The sequence below is a fragment of the Pomacea canaliculata genome, linkage group LG7, assembly GCF_003073045.1.
Source record: "Pomacea canaliculata isolate SZHN2017 linkage group LG7, ASM307304v1, whole genome shotgun sequence".
Taxonomy (NCBI): domain Eukaryota; kingdom Metazoa; phylum Mollusca; class Gastropoda; order Architaenioglossa; family Ampullariidae; genus Pomacea; species Pomacea canaliculata.
Window position 1 is genome coordinate 16,674,094 of NC_037596.1, and position 22,770 is coordinate 16,696,863.

The 22,770-nt window shown below is 38.1% G+C and overlaps 1 protein-coding gene and 1 long non-coding RNA gene across 2 annotated transcripts; both read right to left on the reverse strand.

Moving 5' to 3' along the window:
* Positions 1–2,417: 2,417 nt before the first annotated feature.
* LOC112567464 lies at positions 2,418–19,411 on the reverse strand. The gene is made up of 10 exons (XM_025244155.1): positions 18,237–19,411; positions 16,930–17,723; positions 16,525–16,596; positions 15,022–15,284; positions 11,855–11,993; positions 10,278–10,635; positions 9,618–10,048; positions 8,666–8,966; positions 7,034–7,201; positions 2,418–6,444 (listed from the first exon to the last, which is right to left on the reverse strand). The coding sequence occupies exons 1-10, from the start codon at positions 18,964–18,966 to the stop codon at positions 5,855–5,857; spliced, it is 3,846 nt and encodes a 1,281-aa protein (XP_025099940.1). The 5' UTR covers positions 18,967–19,411; the 3' UTR covers positions 2,418–5,854.
* A 556-nt stretch (positions 19,412–19,967) lies between these two features.
* Positions 19,968–22,716, reverse strand: LOC112569618. The gene is made up of 2 exons (XR_003100471.1): positions 22,614–22,716; positions 19,968–21,625 (listed from the first exon to the last, which is right to left on the reverse strand). It is a non-coding gene; the product is annotated as an uncharacterized LOC112569618 (long non-coding RNA).
* Between the last annotated feature and the right edge of the window lie 54 nt (positions 22,717–22,770).

The following is a 22,770-nucleotide window of genomic DNA, read 5'->3' on the forward strand; positions in this document are numbered from 1 at the left end:
GAAGGTAAGCAGCATCCTTTTGTTTGAGTTTTTTTTGGCTATTAAAAATGCTTGAAAAATAAATGACTAGTTTCAGTAATTTTATTTAATACCTAAAATAATTTGTAAACATGGTTTTTGTTGATAAGTAGAAGATATCTAAATGAACAGTGCCTTCCCTGCTTTGGAATTGTCACTAGTCACCAGGGATAGTGTTATTTTCTTTAGTTCCAGATTATGTGCCAACAATCCTTCTGGTAAAGGTTCTCAGCAATGACACAGTGTCAGTTACCTGGCAGGTGAGTTAGTGAATTGTTTCACTGAGGTGTGACTCACCCACACTTGAATTGCCATAGTGGTTGTTTTCACTCTTCAGCGTCACTACAAAAGAAAACTTTTTTGTGCTTCGTTTATTCATTTTTTTTAACTATAACTACTTAAATAAGCAAGAGCTAGTTTTGTAATTTGTATTGATGTCTTACTCTCTTTTATTGATATTATTAAAATGTAACTTCGTCTAGTGCATATGCATTTTCAATGTTTGATTCCCCTTCTCCCCACCCCTGCTTCCAGATAAAGCAATAATGTACATTTTGCTTTTTTTCTCAGTCTTGTTTAATGTTTTCTTCTACCAAAAGGTGCCAGACAACTCTGTGGTTCTTTATCCTCCTGTGGAAGGTTATATCGTCAATATTTCATCTTCTGGACTAAACACATCTATTCTGTTGAGGGTCAGTGCTTCAAACATTTCCACAGCCAAAGCAGAGGGTCTGCACCAGAGAATAGAATACACAGTCCATGTTGCTGCCTTCAATGAAAGAGGGATTGGGCCCTATTCCACATCAGTGTCATTTTTCACACAATATGGTATACTCTTCTGTATCTCATATTTCTTATAGTTATGAGTACATTAGTCTGAATATATCATAGTACATATTTGTTATGTAGCATTTCTTGTTTTTTGGCTATAAGTTCATGTCTTTCTGAACATTGTTGTAACATTTTTTTAGTCATGTGAGTGCATGTGTGTTAGCATGGAAAGTTAATATATGTTCACATCTTTGTGGTTGTGGTTTATATATATATAGACACATGTACAGATGCAAAAGTATTAAATCTATTTAAAATTAAACTAAGGGTAAAACCATGTCCTTTTGATCACAGGCACCAGTTAAGTAGTTAAAAAAGAGTGATGTCCCTTCACCTGACTAGAGGAGGACTGCTCTCCTTCACTCTTCATATTAGCCATTGATTTTTCGTGAAATTTTGTGTCAAATGTTCATCAGCATATCTGTTGCGATATTTACTGCATTCCTGGATTGGTTTCTGTCCCTGAGTCACATTTCATCTTTTCCTGTGCCATTCTATTTCAACTTTCACATCTGCGCCATCTTGCCATTACTTGGATTTTAGATCTGCGCAACAGCAGTGACTTCAAAAATCTTATTACCTTCCTGCAGCTGTTTCACAAAGTTTTGATGCTGAACTGTAACATCAAGCTTTGCACGCATTACAGGCCTGTCTGCAGGGACTGACATCATGTATCTCCAGGAAGTTCAGCTTACAATGACCCTTAGCGTGTTGCTCTCACAAGTTGTGTTGATGGAATATTTTGCTGCACCGAATTTTGCAATTAGACCTTCATGCAAATGTTAAAATAACTTTCAGATGCAGAACTTTATTGATTTATGGCAGATTCCATGTAATTGCAAGGCTGCACACATCTGTTCAGTGTGCCTATACCATCGTCTTCCTTTTATCATTACTGGTCAGTGCAGAGTGTGACCTTTCTTGGTCGTGATGCCATGCATTACACGTGCACAAGTTAAATCCCTCTCAGTGGGAGTTGCAGGTGTGAAACACCCTTTTCTAAGACACAATATTCCTACAACCCTTGAACTTTACTGGCAAATTAGATACTTTGACGTTTAAAAGGCTGAATTCTCAATTTGATGCAAGTAAACTCCAAATTCATAACTTAATCCTAGCTTTGCACAATTATCTGAAAAAAAACAACCTAGAAATGAGAAGACAATTTATTGGTTTATAAGGCAGGTAATCACCAAGTGATTGATGATTGCTTTTTTACATTTTAACAGGAAATGTTAGTGCCAGTGCTGCCTGCGTCATGTACAATCTACCTCTCTTAGGGATGCTAACTGCTCTCACCTGTGGCTGTATTGGTGCTGGTGGCTGGGGATTCTCTCGCCTGTAACTGCTACAGTTTTGGCACTTCAACACCCTGAATCTTTTGTATTTCTCAGATCAGCTTGCCAGGTCATATTTGGTGTCATCTGCAGGGCATCCTCTTAACAATCTGTGCCTCTTTTTACATTAAAGCAAACCATGATAGTTTAAAGAGTACTATTGTAATCTTTACAGCTCATGTATGTCTAAAACCATTCTTTGATAAGCATGCTTAAAGAAAGTGTCAGGACTGAAATGTTTCATTTTTTTATATAAAGAAACATCCCATTTGCCATGCACAAATCTTCCACAAATCAACATCTAAATCACAAACATGACACCTCAGTTTCAGTCACTAAAACATCTGATTCGCCATGAGAAAATATAAACTTGGATATGTATGCACCTGCTTGTTCGACACAATATTATCCTTCCTCTCCAAGAAATGAAACTGCTCATTTGACCAGTTGCCAATTATCACCTCCGATGGATGTCCAACCAATCATTAGTGTTGCATTTATATAGCTTCTATGGATAATTTGAGTAAGCAGAACTGCAACTGTGGCATAAGTCGCACTCATTTTGGGCAATGAGCATTAGTTACATGATATATGATTTTTCCATTGAACAGCAGTAGCAGTGAGGCATCTTACATATGCTTATTTGAAAGAAAATAAATTGAGAAGCAGCAGATATTTGGTGGATGAACTTTCAGAAATTAAACATGTAAGAATGATATGTGTGTGTGTGTGTGTTTATTATATACAACCTTCATTTTATGAGTGAAATGAATGTGAAATTTGCTTTCCAGTAAATGTGGTTTCACAATGTACTCAAAGTTTCTTTGGTGACAAATACAAAAGCTCATGTTCCTCTAAATTGGGTAAGACATCACACTCATCTTTATAAAATGGGCAAATATAATAAACTATGTAATCTTAATGTACAAATAAACTGCATACACACATGAATCTGCACACAAACGTGCATGCGAGTATATACACAGAAAAGAAACGTGCATGTGCTCACAATGGAGTAGATCTTTTGATTTCCTCAGGAATGTCCACATTTATGATACAAATAAGGTGAGAGAGAAAGGGAAAATAAAGCTCAGAGCAAATATTTGATACTCTACATGGATGTCTCAGTTGTGTGAACATGCTAAACCTGTAGTCATCAGGACAAAACACTACAAAGCAAATTTCACTATCAGATGAATCACTCTGCCTCTAATCACAAGCTGATATTAAGAATGACTGCAGGATTAAAAAAAAAAAAAACTTTTAGATGGTGAGGTTTACCTGTAAAAATGACAAAACCTGTTGCATAGATTTTCTCATTTACAATATTTTACATTGTCGTTGCTGGGCTGGTTCTAAAATTTAACCAGTTGCAACAAATAAGCTCTCTCAATAAAGAAAAAGTTTTAACAAACAAAATGCATGATATGCATATAAACAGTATCATACATTGCATTATTCTCCTTTAAATCTGTTCATATGTGACCACAGACAGTCAAGGGTACATGAAACTAACGTTACTGAACAATTCCCATTAAAATATATCTTTGTGAAGATTCTCTAATTTATGCATCTTCAAAATGCTTCCTTCTATATGGTTGTGACTAATACTGTTCATAAATGTGGAGTTGCAACCTAGAGTACTGATATAATGAAAAATTTCAGATTGCATGCTATATTTATTTACCAAATAACACTGTTACAGTCTTAGAGTATCAGAGTTTTGGTATGAATACCATTTGTGCACTTATTTCCATTAGTGAAACAGTCTTTCCTAACTGTCACAACAAGTGTCATGACCATCTCCACAGACAAATATTTTCTTAACTGCTCTTACCTGCTCCATAAATCTAGTAACCACCACTAGAATCCTTTTATGCTCAGTAAAGAGTCAAAATTTTCCCCACTCCCTTATATGATTGTTTTTGGTTTTTTTTTGCTTTGTTTCTATCATAAGTATATGCATAAACATGATGAAAGGAAGTACTTCACATTTCTGGCAAACTTCAAATGAGCATTAGTACATGAACTTGCATGAATGGACACATTTGCATGCATTTATGCTCAAATACATGTTTGCTGATAAATGCACATGCACACAACCACACTTATAGAGGCCACTATGTCTATTTTCAGGCTAAAGGGACAAACTCTTGAAGAAGATATGTTCAGTGTATCAAATGTGTATTCACACAAGCAATCACATCTAGCAACTGAGAACATATCAACATGCTGAACAATTTCAAAAGCACACCTTTCAAAATATGGATTATCTTTAAAAGAACATCATACTATATACATATAACACAGAAATATACCTCCCCCTGCTCCCAAACAAAAAAAAATTAGAATTAAGATTTCCTAGTGAAACAGAGAAATATAAAATTAGTAATAACTGGTAAGAAAAGGCGCTTTTGCCAAGCTGACATTGTTAGTTTCTGGTGAGTATGGAGATGGCATCTCACAAACCTCAAATTCTCCATATTTATTGATCCAGGCTACCTCTCTTAAGGAAAATTCAAATTAACCTGATTCTTCTACATTATAACAGCCTACGATGATTTCTCTGAGCCCAATGTAATCAGCGCCTGATAGCAAATTGGATCCTGAGCCTCCATGGAGCAACTGCAGTGCCTGTGTCTTCATCATAATGTTGGAGAGGGGGTATCTAACATACGGTGTTTTACACTGAGCCCTCAACTAATGATATATAGCCCTGTAAACAGACGCCACATGCAGAGAAAGAACAGCGAGCCCAAGATGAGAACTGAAACCAGGAAAGCCAACCTTCACTATAATTGCAACATGTGGTAACCAATGCACTACCAGACCGCGCCCAGTCTTGGGGACAGAAAAACATGTCCTTGAGTCTGTCACACAGTCTGAAAATGGTGGTTGAGAATTGTTTTCAAGGCAAATGATTGTTAGATCATCGACTTTACAGTTCATTCCAAACGAACACCTCATGGTTTTGTCACTTTTTAAAAACTACTGTTACATATTCATTAGAAAACTTTTTTTTTAAATATTCCAACACTGGGAGGTTAATGTATTATACTGTTTTTGCCATTCACAACTTGAAGTACTAACATTAACTATCTCCTCAAAATAAAAGTAATTTTTAAGCTCTAAACAGCATTGTTCTGTAAAATCTTTAAAAAAAAACCCACACACTTAAGTTTCAAAATAAATTTAAGGACTCATTCACCTTTGAAGCAATACTGATTTTGAATGTATACAATTTTAAATGTACTGAACTCCATGGATGGCTAATATTTATATATGGGAATGTATTTGCGTGCATGTTATTGAATGAGTGGGTTTGTATCTGTACAACTGTATCTACATGCATGTGTAGGCCTGAGTGGTACACAAAAATACATTATGAGCACTTGGATGTGTTTTAAAAAGATAAAAATGCAATATATCAACAGCTGTAAATTTTATCAGCAAATGCTATCAGCGTGCATGGATGTGGTCTGTTTCCTGAAGTTTGCATTTACAGAGACACCATTATCTTGCAGCCTCATCATGGTGAGACGACACACTGAATTGCAACCACAACACATATCACTTCCAGGAGCTTCACACTTGTCTTTTCTCAACATTCCGACTCTAGCTCTGAGGAACTTTCAATTTCAGTTTGATAGGTGTTGAAGGTTTGCGACCTATTTTTCTGGCTCGCTTACCTGGTGAATGTAAAGTGTCAAGATCTTCCTTAGCTGTTGGAGATTTCGGTCTGGCTTTGGTTTTTTCCTTGCTCTGAGCACGTCCATGTCATCGACATCCATTTCAAGGACAGTATCAGCTTCTGCTACAGCTTTTGTGGCCAAAGTGCTTCCCTTGCCCCGCAGAATTCGGGTAGAGTTTCTTGTGGTGTTCTTCACTTGGGCATCTACTTCCTGCTTTGCATCTTTGCTGGCCACCTTACTAGCTTCCAAGTCTGCCCGGATTTTCTTTTCCCTTGCTTCAGCGGCTTCTCTGGCAAGCTTTGATTTGCGTTGCTTTTTCTTGGCCAGTGAGCTGATCATACGGTCAAGTGTACTGCCCTCTTTCCGAGTCCGGTGAGAGGATTTCTTTGGGTGGGGGTTGAGGTGGCTTTTTTTGTGTAGCCGTAAGGAAGTGCGTTGTGAAAAGAACATGTGGCATATGTCACACTCAAACGGTTTCTCGCCTGTGTGAGTGCGGAGGTGGTCCTTCAAGTAATTGCGCTGAGCAAAGGCTGCTGAACATTCTGTGCATTTAAAAGGACGTTCACCTGAAAATAGAAAAAAAAAACCAAAAGAAACCATTCAACACAAATGATGGGTAAGACGCGAAGGTGGTGACATGAAGAGGGCACAAGATCCATAACTAACAAGAGAAATTCATTCTCACAAAAAATGTCAGAAAGGGTAGCTGGCAAAATAACAAGATTGAGTGTCAACAAATTTGCATGGAAATGTGAATCTATTCAATCTTTCTAATCACTGGTGGCTATGCATACTGTTTTCAATAAGATTCAGCCTCCCAATATTTTTTCCATTTAGCATGACGCAAAAAGAAAGGTTTTTGAGAAAGAAATAAAATAGAGCTATTACAAATGTTGAAACTGTTTCAACTATTTTTATATCTATGAAGTTCTACATCCACACATATTACAACCTTAAAAAATAAACAGAAGTTGGATAAACTGACTTCTTGTAAAAAGCCAGTCTTTTTATATTGCAGTCTAAACCATGTCAGCCATCTTGCAGCATTCAAAAAAGGATAACTCATAATGAAGACTCCTTTAGATTTTTATTTTTTACATTGCAAAACTGCCTGTGATTTCTGTGCTACCAACAGGATGGAGGTAACTGACTTACCTGTGTGCTTGCGGATGTGAATAACTAGCAGATTCTTTCGAGCATAACTAGCCTGGCAGGTGTTGCACTTGTATGGTCGCTCACCTGTATGTCGGCGAGTATGCACTACCAGGTGAGTCTGATGTGAGAACCTTGCTTCACAGTACTCACATTTAAACGGTTTCTCACCTGAAAAAATGTATTATGAGGCATCAGCATTAAATAAAATAATCATTTGTTTATTGATTTTGCTATTAAAAAAACTAATGGAATACAACATTGTGGCCCTGATTTAGTTACAGTTATATACACATTTTACCAAGACTATGAAGTGCTACATTTACGCAATTCCTTTCTCACAGATTTTGAGTTACCTTTAGTGATTTTTTTCATAGATATGAGAATGCAAGTATTAAATATTACTGCAAACTAGTGGTGGCAACACTGCTGTGAATGACATTAACGATCTTCCTTTTCGCCTCCAAGGACCATTTTTATAGTCATACTATCACTTGCAGCTCGCACAAAATTATCTATTTAAAACGCCTGGTCTATTTGATCAGGCTGTAGTTTTGCTACAGTGTGTAAACACTTTCATACCTCTTCCCGATGGTGGAGTTCACTGCATTTACAAAGTGTCTACATGCAGCTATACACAGACAAACTTATAAACCCAAACTAGTTTTTTCTATTTGCTCAATCTTTGGAAATTCATGAAAGGATAATGTTGGGCCTTGTAGCAAAGAGGATCAATGCAGTCCACTTAGCAGGGAAAAGGAAGTCGTGCTGACCTGCATGAGACTGTGGCCACACCCTCCTGTACCAACTATCGTTCTTAATATAAGGATGCCTAATGGTTCATGGTTTTGTGCCAAGTTGTCTAAACTCTTGAACTAAAGGGTTTCGACTGTCTTCTTTTCAAAAAGATGAAGAGAAAGTGAAGCGTTGTCGCTGCGCAGTACTGTTTGACTTTTATTTCTCTTTTACAACCTTTATGCTTCCCATTGACTGCTGATTTTTTTTGCCTAATGCCTTATCAGTTTCTTCTGTTTTTCCAAGTTGTCACGCTATGGACCTTCCATAACAGGAAGATCAAGCAGTCATCTGCTTCTCTGCTTTGTGATTGCAATGATACCAGCAGCTTTCTGACAATAATGTCTCTGCTGGTTCAAGTCTCTATTGATCTATTCTGCATTCTCCGCAGACTACACGATTGCTTTCTGAGCTGAAAATCTGAACTGTAATGACTCGCAATCTTGGTCTACAAACAGAAAGTATTATAGCAGAGCAAGAATCCAAGCCTTCCACTAATGTCAATCCGAGCCCAGCTGTATTTTAGTCTTTTAGATTTTGTATTTCACTATTATCTCTTTGCTAACATAAATTGGGCTATGTCCATGTGTGTTATGAACATTTTACGTCCTTTGTGTGTTAGCTTTTCTCTTGTACAGCACATTAGGCCTTCTGTTAATTTGGGAAATGCACCATACAAATTCCCTTTATTATTATTACATTATTGGAGCAAAATAATGAACAGAGTAAAAGAAAGTCATGCTCCCTTCTACTGAATAAACAAAGACACAACTGATAAAGGGCACCACAATCAGACTGTGCTTAAATTTCCAGTAATTCAATCTGCGTGCGGATGTTTACCTGTGTGCTTCCTCTTGTGGAACTTGAGGGTATTTCTATGAGAAAAGCTGGCATCACACAAATCACAGCTGTAGGGTCTCTCCCCTGTGTGTGTGCGCCAGTGTTCTATCAAGCGATAGCGTATGGAGAAGCAAGCTCCACACTCATCACACTTGTGTGGTCTGTCACCTGTATGAGTCTTCAGATGCCGTGTCAGATGTCCCTTTTGTGCAAAAGCAGCATCACATTCCTTGCATTCATAAGGTCGCTCACCAGTGTGAATCCTCATGTGTATTGTAAAATCTTTTCGATAAGCAAATACCTTGTAAATGAAAAAGAAAAAGGTTATATTTTTTTTTTTGTTTTGCTATTTTGTAATGGAAGAAAAGGGAATAGGATAGCATAGTGGTCAGAGCAATTTTTTGCAAACATGAAGGTGAGCATACTAGCTGGTTTGATACCACTGTGATGCAGTGTACATACCTTAATTCACCTAGTTGTGGAGTGTGTACTTATGTCACTAAAGGGTTGGGAAATGGTAAGGCAGCTAGTGAACAGAGAAGGACACTACCCTCACAAAAGCTGGCCCTAAGATAAATATGGACTCTCCCACTACCTTAAAGACACAGAACATTTTTTCATCTTCGGTAAATGAAAAGGTATAGCTCACACGTAAAAATTAAAACAGGGGAGATAAAAGCCTTCAACTTTTCTTATCCCTCATTGTCATATCCCTTCATGCATTTAGGTATACATGTATAGTGGTAGACACCCTGATGACTGTTACATTATAGAGTACTGACATCACTGTAAACTTGATCTTTTTTCACCTTTAATAAAAGCAACAGTACTATTTTTAAGTTCCAAACTCTATTTTTGCACAGAAATATTGTTAAAAACACACTTAAGTTTATGAAAACTGGTAAAAAGCCAGCAGCATGATCTGTTGGCGAGATTTTCACTTTGCACTTACCTTGTGGCAGTGTTCACAGCTGTGTGCTTTTTTGCCAAAATGAGTGCGCATGTGAGCTGTGCATGAATCAGAACGCTGGAAAAACACACCACACACAGTGCACACTGAGGGAGTCTCCTGCACATGACGCTTTGAGTGACGCCTCCATGACTCCTTAAGCGTAAACACCGACGGGCATTCGTTGCACTTGTAGATGTTGCCACCAGTATGTTTTTTCATGTGATTGATCAGTTCTTCTGGGGAGGGGAAGTCCTTCCCACAATCTTCACACTTTGTCGTAGTGTTCTTCATGATGCTCTCCACTACGTCTGAGAAGTCTGGCAGCAGGATGGGAAGTTTTTTCCCATACTTCTTGTCGTTGTTTTCCTGCTCCCCATTATCGTCTTTGGAAGATTTGGATTCCTTTCCATCTGCAAGACTTACTATCAGAGCTGGGTTGAATTAAAAACAAAAAAAAATTACAAAGCAAATGTAAATTAAAAAAAATTTCTGCCAAAACTTTCATTATTGTTCCATTACTTTTACATTTATTTTTGCTCAGCCATGGAAATTAATGATGGTCATGGCAAGTGGTTGTGGTTGTGTTTGCAATGGTGCTGGGAATGACATTAACATTATCCTGGAGGTAAATGACCGTTATCAAACCACAACTGTCCTTACCTTTTTCTGTATGATCAATGGAAAGCTCTGAAGCTGGATCTGCCTGTAGTGCGCATGGTATCTGCATCCCAACACCCATGACTGAAGTCTGGTCTAATGACTGGTGGTCACCAATTGGTCCAATGGATGCCTGCGTCAGTGTCTGAATCACAGAGTTTTCACTATACGAGGAATGTGTCTCTGGTGTCTGGGTGACACCTGGTTGGCAGACAGGTGGCTGGGGAAGAGAGAATGCATCCGAGGGGCAAGTGTGGATGCTAAACTCCATGTTAGTAGGGAAAGAATGCCAGCAGACATCACATATAGAGTAGTTCCCCTTTTGAATGGCTCTTCTGTACTCTCCTTGGTTCTGGATTGCCTGTGGAAATATTAACAAGACAAGCATTTACTATTTACATGCACAGCTTTCATGTTAAAGGAAAGTGGACATATTTGGTATATTGTGCTGCTGTCAGCCATCATAGCAAAGTGCACATAAATAAATACAACAATCAATGAATTCCAGAAATACTTCAGTCAGCCAGTGAATAGGAAAATTTTATAAAGAAACAAGTAGCACTAGAATAACATAAGTTCTGATTTATAGAAAAGAACAGGACCCTATGGTTTATAAAACATATGCATGCTCATTCACTCATCATTACAATGCTAGTAATAATGATATAGTAGTAATACTAAGTATCCACTTGAATAAAGAACATTTTCAAACGATATTTATGTACAGCACTTTGAAGTGTGTGCATAATCATGTAGAATTACTAATAAAAGCTTTTAGTTGAATATGTTTTTAAGTGTTTGGCTCACTGTGACCGAAGACAGATTAAAGTGTTTTCTAGGAAGTGAAAAAAATGTTTGACCAATTCTTCTAAAAAATATGTAATATATTGACTTAATAATAATAATGGGTAGTCATAATGTGCAGCACCACGACCAAGATAGATCGCACTCACTGAATAGACTAGCAATGATAAATGAACAGATAGTGGATGGTGAGATAAGTACTGGGTCTCTTAGGTTAGGTCATCCATTTTTAAGTTAGGATACATGATAACATATAGTTTAATGTATTTTAATGGTCTGTTTAGTACTATGGTCATGTTAAACTTCATGTAAATTCAACTTAGTGTTACACTGTCAGTACAAACCAAAGAGAAAGAAAGACACTCAGAAGAAATCTAAGACAATAATTCCCTCAAATTCACTGAGTTTTAATTTTCCTTAAGATGAAAAGAAAATCATCTCTATCACTACAACTACGAATTGAAAAAAAAAAAAGAAATAAAGGATTGTACATAGCTTTATAAAACCACGAATATCTGGTTTGTGGTGCTACTTGTATATTGTACTACGTTCAGAAACAAATATTTAATATAAACCAGAAACTTCAAGGTTGATTCTTATGTGCAAAACTTTGTAAATACTTTCTAAAGGTGAAGTAATCGTTTCGTCTTGAGCTTATTCAGAGTCAAAACAACAGTCAACAGCTATCTCAGGACCTCATCATACGAAACACTATATAACGGACGCGCAATTTTTGGGAGTGATGATAAAAGCATTTTATTTAAAAGAACACTAACCGTACTAGTCTGAGAACTGGGATTAAGTACTGCTGCATCTATGGTTGTTATCCTTGTGGGTTGAGTTTCCATTGTTGGCAAAATCGTTTCGCGATGCAGTTTGTTCAGCGTTTCCTTGTCGCCGGAAGTGGAAACGAGGCTTTGGAGTTATCTGTCGCTGGTGCGGTAAAATGGCGTCTGCTCGTTGGCAGAAGTAGGTACTGGCTTCTGATTTAACACGAGACAACGTCCGAACCAAATCTAATATTTACACTGGGTGTTATATGTTCACCTATTCTTTTTAAGGCTTTTTCACTATTATGGTATCATGCTGTTACTTTTTGCTTCAGCTTCATCCATTCGGCTCGAGTGACGAACCTCTCATGTATTAATAATACATGTATATATCCTATCCATTAATTCGACCTTTTGTAAAACTTAGCATTAAATGCAACACTGTATGCCTATCGCTTAATATTGTTACGAAATTATATAAAACAGAAACTAGATGTTACCAAGTTCATTCGTTCCAGGGTTTGATTCTTACCTCAGTTCTGTAGCAGGGATTGAAAGCCAAACCCAGCAAACACACCGATTGACCCAAGATTGGTACTTCATTGGTACCAATTTTGGCTGTTCCTTCGTTGAAGATATTATCCTGAGATGTGAAGTGAAAATTGGCCCACTCCTGGCCTAAGACTGGCTAAATCCTGGTCATATCTAAATGGCTGGAGGGGGCAGAGCTCTGTTGTAGTTTTGTTTTATCTGAGCTCTTCTTCATGTTGTATGTTTTTGATGGGCCTACTATCGTGCGTGTGGAGTGTGCTGCATCTTCGTTTCGGTGGCTACACTACCTTTTCGACACGCAGACTTAAATTGGCAATCTGCGCTGCTTAGTGAGCTTCATGTCTGCTTGACCTTTGTTGATCACTGAACTTTTGAGTTTGCTGGGGCTCATTTGTCGTTCCAGTGGGGCTGTTGCTGTCTGTTGGATGTGCTGTTTGTATTTGCTATGGAGTGTATCTCAGCTTTTATGACATGTTTGATATTTGTCTTGTGGATTGTGTTCATGCTGTGTGTAGATGCTGACCTTTGGAGTGGAGTACAGTCAGTTTGTTCTGATGACAACTTTTTGTTCATGTCATACCATGTGTTATCTGTGAAGTGCCTCAATCTTGTCTAAAGAAGAGGATAAGACACTATACAAGCAAACTGTTGTTATTATTATTATTAGTAGTAGATTTGTATCTTGGCCCCAATTTATCTTCCATCATCCCAGTATTGGACCAATCTACCAATAGGCCAATCTTGGGCCAAGATTCCAACGACACCCCATGTACAGGCCAATTATGTTTTTCTTGGTAATAGGTCCCCAGCAACCCTTTACTTTCTCTGGCACTATAGTTTTATTAGTTTTATCCAAGACAGCTAGGCTTCATGTTATCATGCACACCACTTGGTCTGTAAAAAGCTGTTGTAAAAAGTTGACAAGTTGAAATTAGACTATCATTAGCTATTCATTTATGAGTTGCTCTCTATGTGCAGAAACCAGATTAGAACATATTTTTCACACCAGCAACCACATTATTCTAGATGTCTCAATCAGCACAACACAGTAAATATAAACATTAACCATTTTATTTTCAAATGAGCGGCAAGAAATCACACACTCACCCATGCGCCTTTTGAAATGTTCAGCGGTCACCTGCTCGCCCAAACAGCACCAGGCCTGCTCTTGTATTTTTGTTTGTTTGATTTTTGGTTGTTTTTTTTGGGGGGGTTGGGTGGGGGTGGGAGACCCAAACGTCAAAAATAATTCCCGATCCTGCTCGACACAGACACACACATAATAATATGATGATGAATTTGTCTTTTTTCCCAGCATTAAAGGCAGGCTAAAAGGCCATACTAAAAGGAAAAGAAAAAACACACATCGCTGCTCCCATCTGGACAAACATAGTACCTCAGCCGTTTTCTTAGCTATCCTTGATACACATATCATAGTCAAAGCAGTCATTCCCATCTGTATTAATCACTACAGTTATGGCAGCAAGATGATTGCTCTAGAAAATCTCTAAGACATGACACTTTCTGACCATTTGCACAGGGTTACAGTTTTCCTAATTCAAATTTTCACACTGCCCATGAAATCCGACAAGACCCTTCCTGTTTCTGATATTTTTGTTCAGAAAATGTGTACATGATTTAAATGCTTTTCATAAGATGTTAGTATCTCTGACTCGATCCATAACCCATTACCCACAATCCACATTTCTGTACCACCATGATCGCACCCTTTTATTTTCCCATACAGTGAAGAAACAAAGGAAAAAATGGTAAATCAGTGTCTACATTCAGTTGCCATCATCATCAGTATTAGTCAAGAATTTAGTTTATGTTAATATAAATTTATTCTGGCCACAAGCATTACAATTTAACGAAGACATAGCTTCAGGAAGTATTTTTATTTAGAGCTACTATTAAACAGATATATATTGTACAATGGTACAACAAGCATTTAGTGAACAGTAAAAAAAAAACAAAAAAACTTAAGCTTGTAAGAAAAGAAGACTATCTTTAAGACTTTGGAGTCATTACATTGTGAGAGAAAACCTATTGATAAAGCTACGGACCTACTTATGCCTATGTCACACGCCTTTCATAGGCAAGAGTTTAAAAACTAATGTGGGTCACACAGTTTCATCATGTTAGGGTGAATGCTCCTGCCTGTCAACCAAAAATGAATGATCCATAACACTAGCTGAAAGAGAAAACCCGCCAAGGAGTTTTCTTGCTAGGATATGTGTTTGGATGGTGTTGAAAGCCATCATCATCAAACAAGGAAACAAAATCAAATCAGATAAAAATATACAAAAATGAGGAAGAATTAGGCGGTAAGCATGGGATCATATTTGTGGAACAGATGTGTTTTAAGCACAACGTCCAGAAAGCAGAGGATGCCTTATTAAAAGTTTAGCAACTCATTATCATTATCCTGTGGATGGCAGGAAAGAAGAAATATTGGTGTTACGGAAGATAAAGGGTGCTTGTAGATTCTATGTAATTTTCTCTTTGCAGGTCCTCTGTCATTAATTCTTCGCTCAGGTTTCCATTAAAAGACGACCGCAGAGAGGAAACTGTTGACAGTATTGTAAAGAGCAGAGTCAAAGATGAAAAAAAAAAACGTTTAAGCTCGAGTTGTGAGGTACGCTAATGGAATGTTCAGCACATGCAGATCAAATTTAGCTGCCCCCATCATAAGAATGTTTTGTGTTGTTGTAATGCTATCATATGTTACACGTTTCCTCTCAACGCTGTTCATCAGTTGTCGTTCCTCATTCTGGCCGCCACATAGAATGATCTCCCCTGGGTACAGGCAAGCACCAAAATGACGACGCCCTGTGAACTTGGACACTTCTTTAAATCTGACTGTTGGCTCGTCCTTCTGCGACTGTGAAAACAAATCCAAAGGTCAACTATACTGTATTTTATTTAAGTCACAATTTTGCAGAAATGTACGCGTGAATGTGTGCTTAAGCATATTTAGGTATGTGTATATATGTTGTATTATCATATAATCCACTCCATTAGATCAACAGAAACAAAAAAATATGTAACTCTTTGATTTGCAGATACAACAGAAAGATAAGCTTGAGAAAATTGAAAGAGGAAGGAAGTAATCATCTTAATGATGATGTTGCATCAACAAATGACAATACACTAGAAATTCAATTTACTATATATATTATGCAATATATTTTATTGAATCAAAATACAGAGGCCCTATGGTTCGGGGCTATGTAAAAATGTATGCCTTTTTTTCTAGTCTAGGACATAACCAACACGTGGTTTACCAGTATCTTACATCTCCAAAATAAAAATGTGAAGTCTAAGAGATCAACATTCAGTATTTACACAAAAAAACAACAACAAAAAACCAAACACAAAAAAAAACCAAACACAAAAAACAAAAACAAAAGAAAAACATGTAGAGAGTTTTCATCGCGATGTATTTTGAAATGGTCGAGGCCTCACCAAACCGAGGATTTTTCGCCTAGACTTGATGAAAATGCCTCTTTTATGTATCGTATACCCTTGCTCATTTACAGATGCCAGCTTTAGAATACCAAAAGTAGTTATAAATCAAGGTGATCACTTTAACAAAAATAAATAAACAAACAACCGAAAAACGAAGGAGAGAAGGGATACGTCAGATTAATCGAAGGTGGATTACTTTCACTTTTGCTACAGGTCATCAGGCTGTGTCATTGTCTTTTTGTCAGCGGTAAGTGACAAATGTTTACGGTACGTAATTGTTAAATTTTTTTAATATTATAATGTGCCCCCTTTCAGTATGTAAATAATATTTATAAAGTAACCTCCCCTGTGAGAAAGCGAACTCGATGCGCTGTGTTCACAAGACTGCATACGAACTGAAATACCACATCCACATTACAAAATTTTGCGACAGCAGACACGTTTCACAGACAGGTGTGGGCAAAAGAGTTTGATATTCATATGAAATGTTTCTGAAATAGGTTTTGATAAAAATTGAACACAACCCTTTATAAAGTGGTTAAGTGTTTATCTATTTTATGGTTATTCTGCTAGTAAGCCTTAAGTCTTGGACAACTGTGTTTTTCTTTAGGCAAAAATTGAAATAATTTTTTATAGTGGCGTAGGCGCTGTACCTCTACTGTTGTCTGGAGCCTCATGATTGCCTTTTTTAGGAAGTGGATGAATGATAACGTTTGTCCATGAATCTGGAAATTAACCAGGGGCAATAAATGTAGGCCATCTAAGTAATAAGAGTACTGTACTAACTGGTGTCATCTTTAAGATCCTTATGTTTTGGTTTTGTTTTAATACCAGTGATTTAATTGGCATTACAGACAGAAAGGAGAGAGCAACGACGAAAATAGATAAACTGTCTATATTTTAATTTCAGCTGTGTATGTTTGCAAGCTTGCGCGGAGGGGGGGGGGAGAAAGTGTGTGTGAGAGAATCACAAGCAGGCAGACGATTTCATATATGGATGGACATACTTTTTTTTCAGAATCCGTGCTTAAGGGTAGACATTTAGTTGCATTCATTACCTTTTCTCTTTCTTCCGCTACAGTGAATCTCTCCCACATGCGCAGAATGTCTCCTGCAGGTGTTGCCACGTAGATGTGTCCTCCATTGCTCAGTGCACGCGCTCCGCAAGCAGGGGATGGAAGTTTGCCGGCTTGGTACGTGCAGCCACTCAGGGTGTCCACGCACTGCACCACGTCTGTGTTCACTCCCTTTGTGTCGTTGCCGCCGAACAGGTAAATTCGGTGACCCAGAACAGCGGCAGCAGCTTCCTCGACACCCACTGGCAGCTGACCAAAGACGCTCCATTCTTTACTTTTTATACAATACTTCAGAATGCTAGATGATACCACTTTTTTCCCCTTCTTGCTTTTCGGGATTTTCTCAAGTCCTCCAAGGACAAAGACATTAGAACTCATGGCAGCCATTACATGCCTTTCCCGACCCTCACCTGGAAGAGAGGGCAACATCTCCCACTCGTTGTCACCTGGTTTGTAGACAGCAAAAAATGTGGGCAGCTGGGAGCCACCGCTGACATAAACCTGATTATTTAATGCACAGCTAGCGAAGTCCAGCCCGTTATCTTCCGGCAGTGGTGACAGGCTGAAACGGGTTGAGAAATTGTCGCCAGGATAAAGTACGAACACAGATTTCATAGCATTCTCGGGTACTTCGTATCCCCCAAACATAACGACACGGTATTGTATTTCATTTGTCCAAAGAGGCAGAGACTGTTGGGCCAAAGCCTTCCTCCTGACCAGGGCGTCATTATTTTGAACTCCTTTCATGTTATAAGTCAAGGCGTTGTTTATTTTGTCTGCAATATGTTTAAAATTGTTATTAAGTATTGGTTCTCTGACTGCTAACAATGACTATTGAATAAAAAGACCGAAGGTCACGTAAGTCTTATAAAGAAAGAGAAAGACGCTAACTAGCAATAACAGTATATTGCAATTTCTTTTTTAAAAAATAGTTCAGATATGTTAATGGTCTATAATAGTGTAGGTCCTATGATAATTAATCCCCCAAAGCCGAAATGATGTCCAGTCCCCAGTTAATCTTGTTCACCCCTGTATGATTTAAAAACTAAGCCACACAAAACAATGCAGTAAAAGCCACAGAAATAAGCTACAATCATTCCTGTCAACTTATCAGTTGACTAAAGCTTCAAAGTGGAGAACAACATATAACAGTGATAATGGCATAGCACAAAACAAAATGTCTTCTTCTCAGTATTTACTCATTATCCAACTTTGTTTTGCTGAAAACCATACATCTAGCTTAATCACTCTATAAACTAGAATTTTGTGTCCGACAGACTCATACATACCAAAGAGAACTTCTCTGAAAGGGTGGTTGAGATAGGAGACCAGCTCACAGAGATACTGTGAACTCAAAGAGGTGAAGCAGACAAAAGGAAGGAACTCTGCCAGGTGAATAGACCTAGCCTCCTGCTTTGCTTCCACCCAGCGGAGTATGGTTTTGCAGATGTCGTCGGCGCTTAGTTGAGTCTGAAGCGATAGAAGAACTTGGAGCATGGACTTAGGTAGAGTCAGCAACTCATCCTGTTGCAATATTAATTTAATTTGTTCAGCTGCCATTTTGTAACATGCTTGAGCAAGAGTTTCCAGATCATATTTCTGAGCGAACTGCCATGTTTCCAAGCAAATTTCAACCTGAAGGTTTTTGCAAAGGAAATCTACGCAGTGATCTTCCAGGAACTTGACCTGCAAATAGACACACATCCTGAGTATGTCCTTTCCATTCTCCTTGTTCACAACATCTGTTCCTATGTAAAGGATGTTCATCAAAATCTCGAAGGACTCCGGAGAAACATCGTCATGAGTGATGTCGATGACTGAGCTGGAGCCTTCTCGAGAAGCTTTCATCAACGATGTCTTAAAGAACGTAGAAACAGATGCAAGCACCACACGGTGGCATGAAAATTGTTTTTCCCCGACGATGATGCAGACATCACAGAAGTTCCCCTCAGCAAGCAACTGCCCAAGACCGCGACAAATGTTGGCAAAAGCTTTGTCTTCAAAACTTCCAGCAGCCATGGTAACAGGCCAACGAAATCGATCTGACAATAATATTATAAAATCCGTCAATGTTTGTCTGATCTGAACAACGTTTTCTTTTTATCCAGTAGCCAGACAGAACAAGAACATCAGTGGGTGAAAAGTGTGGAAGCCAATTTCCTGTCTCGGTGTAAAATGAGTCCGACAGCTTTAGCTTGTGTAGTACTTCACATCATCCTCGACCTTGCAGGTACTTGTTAAATAACAGCTACATCAGCAGACAAAACCTGCATTGTAAATAATGAAATTTGACCTGAGAGCGCAAACGCTCCTTTATCGGGGACAGGAAATAGCCTAAGGAGGACACAGTCCTTTATCAGGGGGACAGAAAATCACTGACCTGAAAAAACCCAAACTCGTTGGTGCAAACTTTAAGCGGGAAATAAGTAATAAATTATTGCATTAAAAAGCTTAAGTGTTCTAAGACTTTTCACTGAACATTTGATTCAACCTAATCAGCGTGACTTAAGTTTTTCGATTTCTAACGAAGGCTCGTGTGAAATGAATTTGGTTTTAGGTGCTGCATGAAAAAGCTCTGAAATGTCAAGGTGCTTTCATTTTGTAATCCTAGGTCCTGGTTGAAAGGGCGGCGATAAGTGATATCCTCGTTGACAAGATCCGGTGTTGTGCTGAGCTGTGAGCAGTTGAATAAAACACTTCTATGCTGACCAACCGTGATAATTAAGTTTGCATTACAGTCACCAAGATACCGAGGCATTCTTACATGCATTGTGGGAGAAATGCGATGATTGTAAGACATACAAAACAGATACCAAAACATAACACCGTCCATACGGAGTCGTCTCTCTTTCTCTCTCTCTCTTGTTTCTTTGTCTCCCCTTCTCTCTATTTTCTTGCTTTCTCTCTCGGTTGCTCCCTCTCCCTTTTCCTCTTATCCTCTCTCCCTCATTCTCGTTCTTCACCTCTCTTTCGTCTGTATGTCCAAATTAAGGAAAATCAACACAAGACAAATAATTGGATTTAAAAGCGGCAAGAATATTTTATTACGAATATTAAGAGAGAAAAGAAAAACCCACACACAAACAGAAACTGAAAGTAAAAGCAAAATAGGCATTCTAGAAACTTCTTCTAACAGTTCGTTGAATCTGAACACATATAAATCATTTCTTCGCTTCCTATGACCATATACCTTAACAGCTGTGACAGGCGAATGCCTAATGGTATTGCGGGTTTTGAAAACTATAATTTAAATAGCAACTTATATTTGTTCACATTGAATTAAATATTTAACCATAAATGACGGCAGCTCGCCGCACGTAATTTAACAAATTCCAGATGCTTTTTGTATTTGCATTTCTTGTATATATATAAGAAATATTTAGAATTATTGTATTGTACAAAACATCCATATAAAAAATACACATCATATTTATCAATGTCTAAAAATAAAAATTAAAAAACCTGAACAGGCCTAAGCCCTGGTACTTTATTGTGAGTCTCAGGTTCATCTACTTTTCCGGGAAGTTAAAACTGACTTGGATTCTGCCGAAACCCCCCTCTTGTACCTATCCCGTAACTTTACCCTTTTTGAAAGCTTTTTCTGAGAAATATTTAAAAAGTGACTCTGCAAAAAAAGTTTCAATTAAATGACAGAAATATATGAAGCAACTATTTCTCAACGCTCCTGTGCTTCATGTTAAGTATTATACTCGTGATCAATGCCCTCATAAATTGTTGTGGTGTTCAGTTACACTTTATATCATCTGGAAGGGAAATACAATAAAATAAATGGTAGAATGTTGTTATAAAGTGAACAAACGAAAATACTACGACTAACATTCAAGAATTAATGTGTCTGATAGATTTTGTGAGGTAAAATGATACTTTTAGGGCATATAGCTGTGTCAAATATGAATGAAATAGTGCAGTTAGTAAAGTGATGCAGAACTGGAAAACATTTTCAAGAGAACTGCAAATATAATAAATATTTCTTTATTTCATGCAAATGTACATTGTGAAAACTTGAAATAAAACCTTAGTTTGAAGACTTATCACTAGTACACAGGAAGCTTCGTTAACAGTGTACTACGTCACGCTAGTACACCATTCACAAAGTTGCCAGTCGTAAACACCAGAGAGAGAGAATGAGCGACCGTTGGGATTACTCGGACGCTGATAGTGAAATGCTATACTTAAGCATTTTTTCCTCTAAATACAGGACTAAATTTTGTGAGCTGCACTTGACAAAATAGAATGTATCTCAGTAGTGGCAGCATGTTCTTCGCAGTCTACAACTCAGGTGACAATCAGTAGCAAGTCATGCTGGACCTCCCTCCCGAAGGTCAAGAGAGACACGCAATGGTTGCCATCAACTCATGTATCCACCTTATTGGGGGAATGAATAAGATTAATGAGAATGGAACGACCTATACCTCATCCTTGGTCTTAACGTACGCCTTGAATTCCTCGAAGTGGGCTGTCGTCTTCCACGTACCCGTTTATTACAGCTACTGTTCCGGGTCACAGAATGTACCTGTTGGGCTGGGGGAACACAAGAGGAGAGAACACGCTTACTGGTTGTGACTCCACGTATGGGTCACGTGTCCCCAGCAACGGAGGGATCATTTGTGTCGTGCTGGCTACAGAAAAAGTGCTGCAGATGTGGGAAGATTTCCATCTGTGTGAGCAAGCAGAAAAAAATCTTAAACTTACAAAAATCAGTGGAGACTACCAAAATTGTATAGTATATGGCATTTCTTTTCAACAACTCAGCACATGTTAAAATACATAATAAAGTAATAGTTATTATTTGTTTAACCGGCAAGAACATTTCGAACGATCATATACTTCCCAAAAATGTTTTTAACGACTCATTTTTATCAGGAAGGTTTTTTTAACTGTACGTGGGATTTGTTTAAAAAGTACAGTCGCTCTTCACTATTTTGAGTTTAGTGAAGGATCAAGTTGATTGTTGAATGACTAGGTAGCTGCATCACGTAAATGGTGAATTATATGAATTATATTATTACACGCATACATAGCATTCAACAGATGGTGCCCAATGTACACGAAACAATTTCTCGGAAATACGCCTGGTTTATTCTTATTTTTGCGCCTCAAAACTCATCATAAGGCCTGATAATAAGACAGGGAGGTATGCACTAGACAAACAGGGCAGCGGTGGCGACTGTACATACAGAAAAAGAAATTTGATTCACATTCACAGTCTACCACATACTCTCATCGCAAACAGTCTTGCAAACTCCCACTAGCTGGGAAAACTTGGTTCGCTCATCCCTAACCTTGATGTTTGTGTCATTTCTATATGTGTAAGTGTGTGTGAGCGAGAGAGAGAGAGATTGGCGATCTATAACCGTTTATTATTCAAACACTTCGCTTATGAAATTTAATTGTAGTTCATGTGTTTAACAGCAAAATTATGAAGGTGGAAATGGAGGAAAGGGTGGGTAGTTGTGCCTTCTGTTTTGAATTCTTTAACCGGCTTTGAGAACCTGGCATATGCCTACAACAAAATATACAACAGTTTTAGCAAGGAAGGGAACTCTAAGGATAACATGTTCATTAGTTTTAACTCGTGCGATTTTTTAAATGCTGGTAACGTTTTCACCGCTACTTAGGTCTCGTCTCCTTCACTACCTTCTCACCTTCTGTCCTGTTCCATTCCTACCCACACTTTGCCCAGCCTTTCAACCAACACCGTGAAACAACCCGTGGTCTCGAAAATGTATATCTCACTTACGTGTCAATAGAAATCCTGGGAACCAGTAGAGCGAAGAGGTTATATCATATCACCTCCCTCCA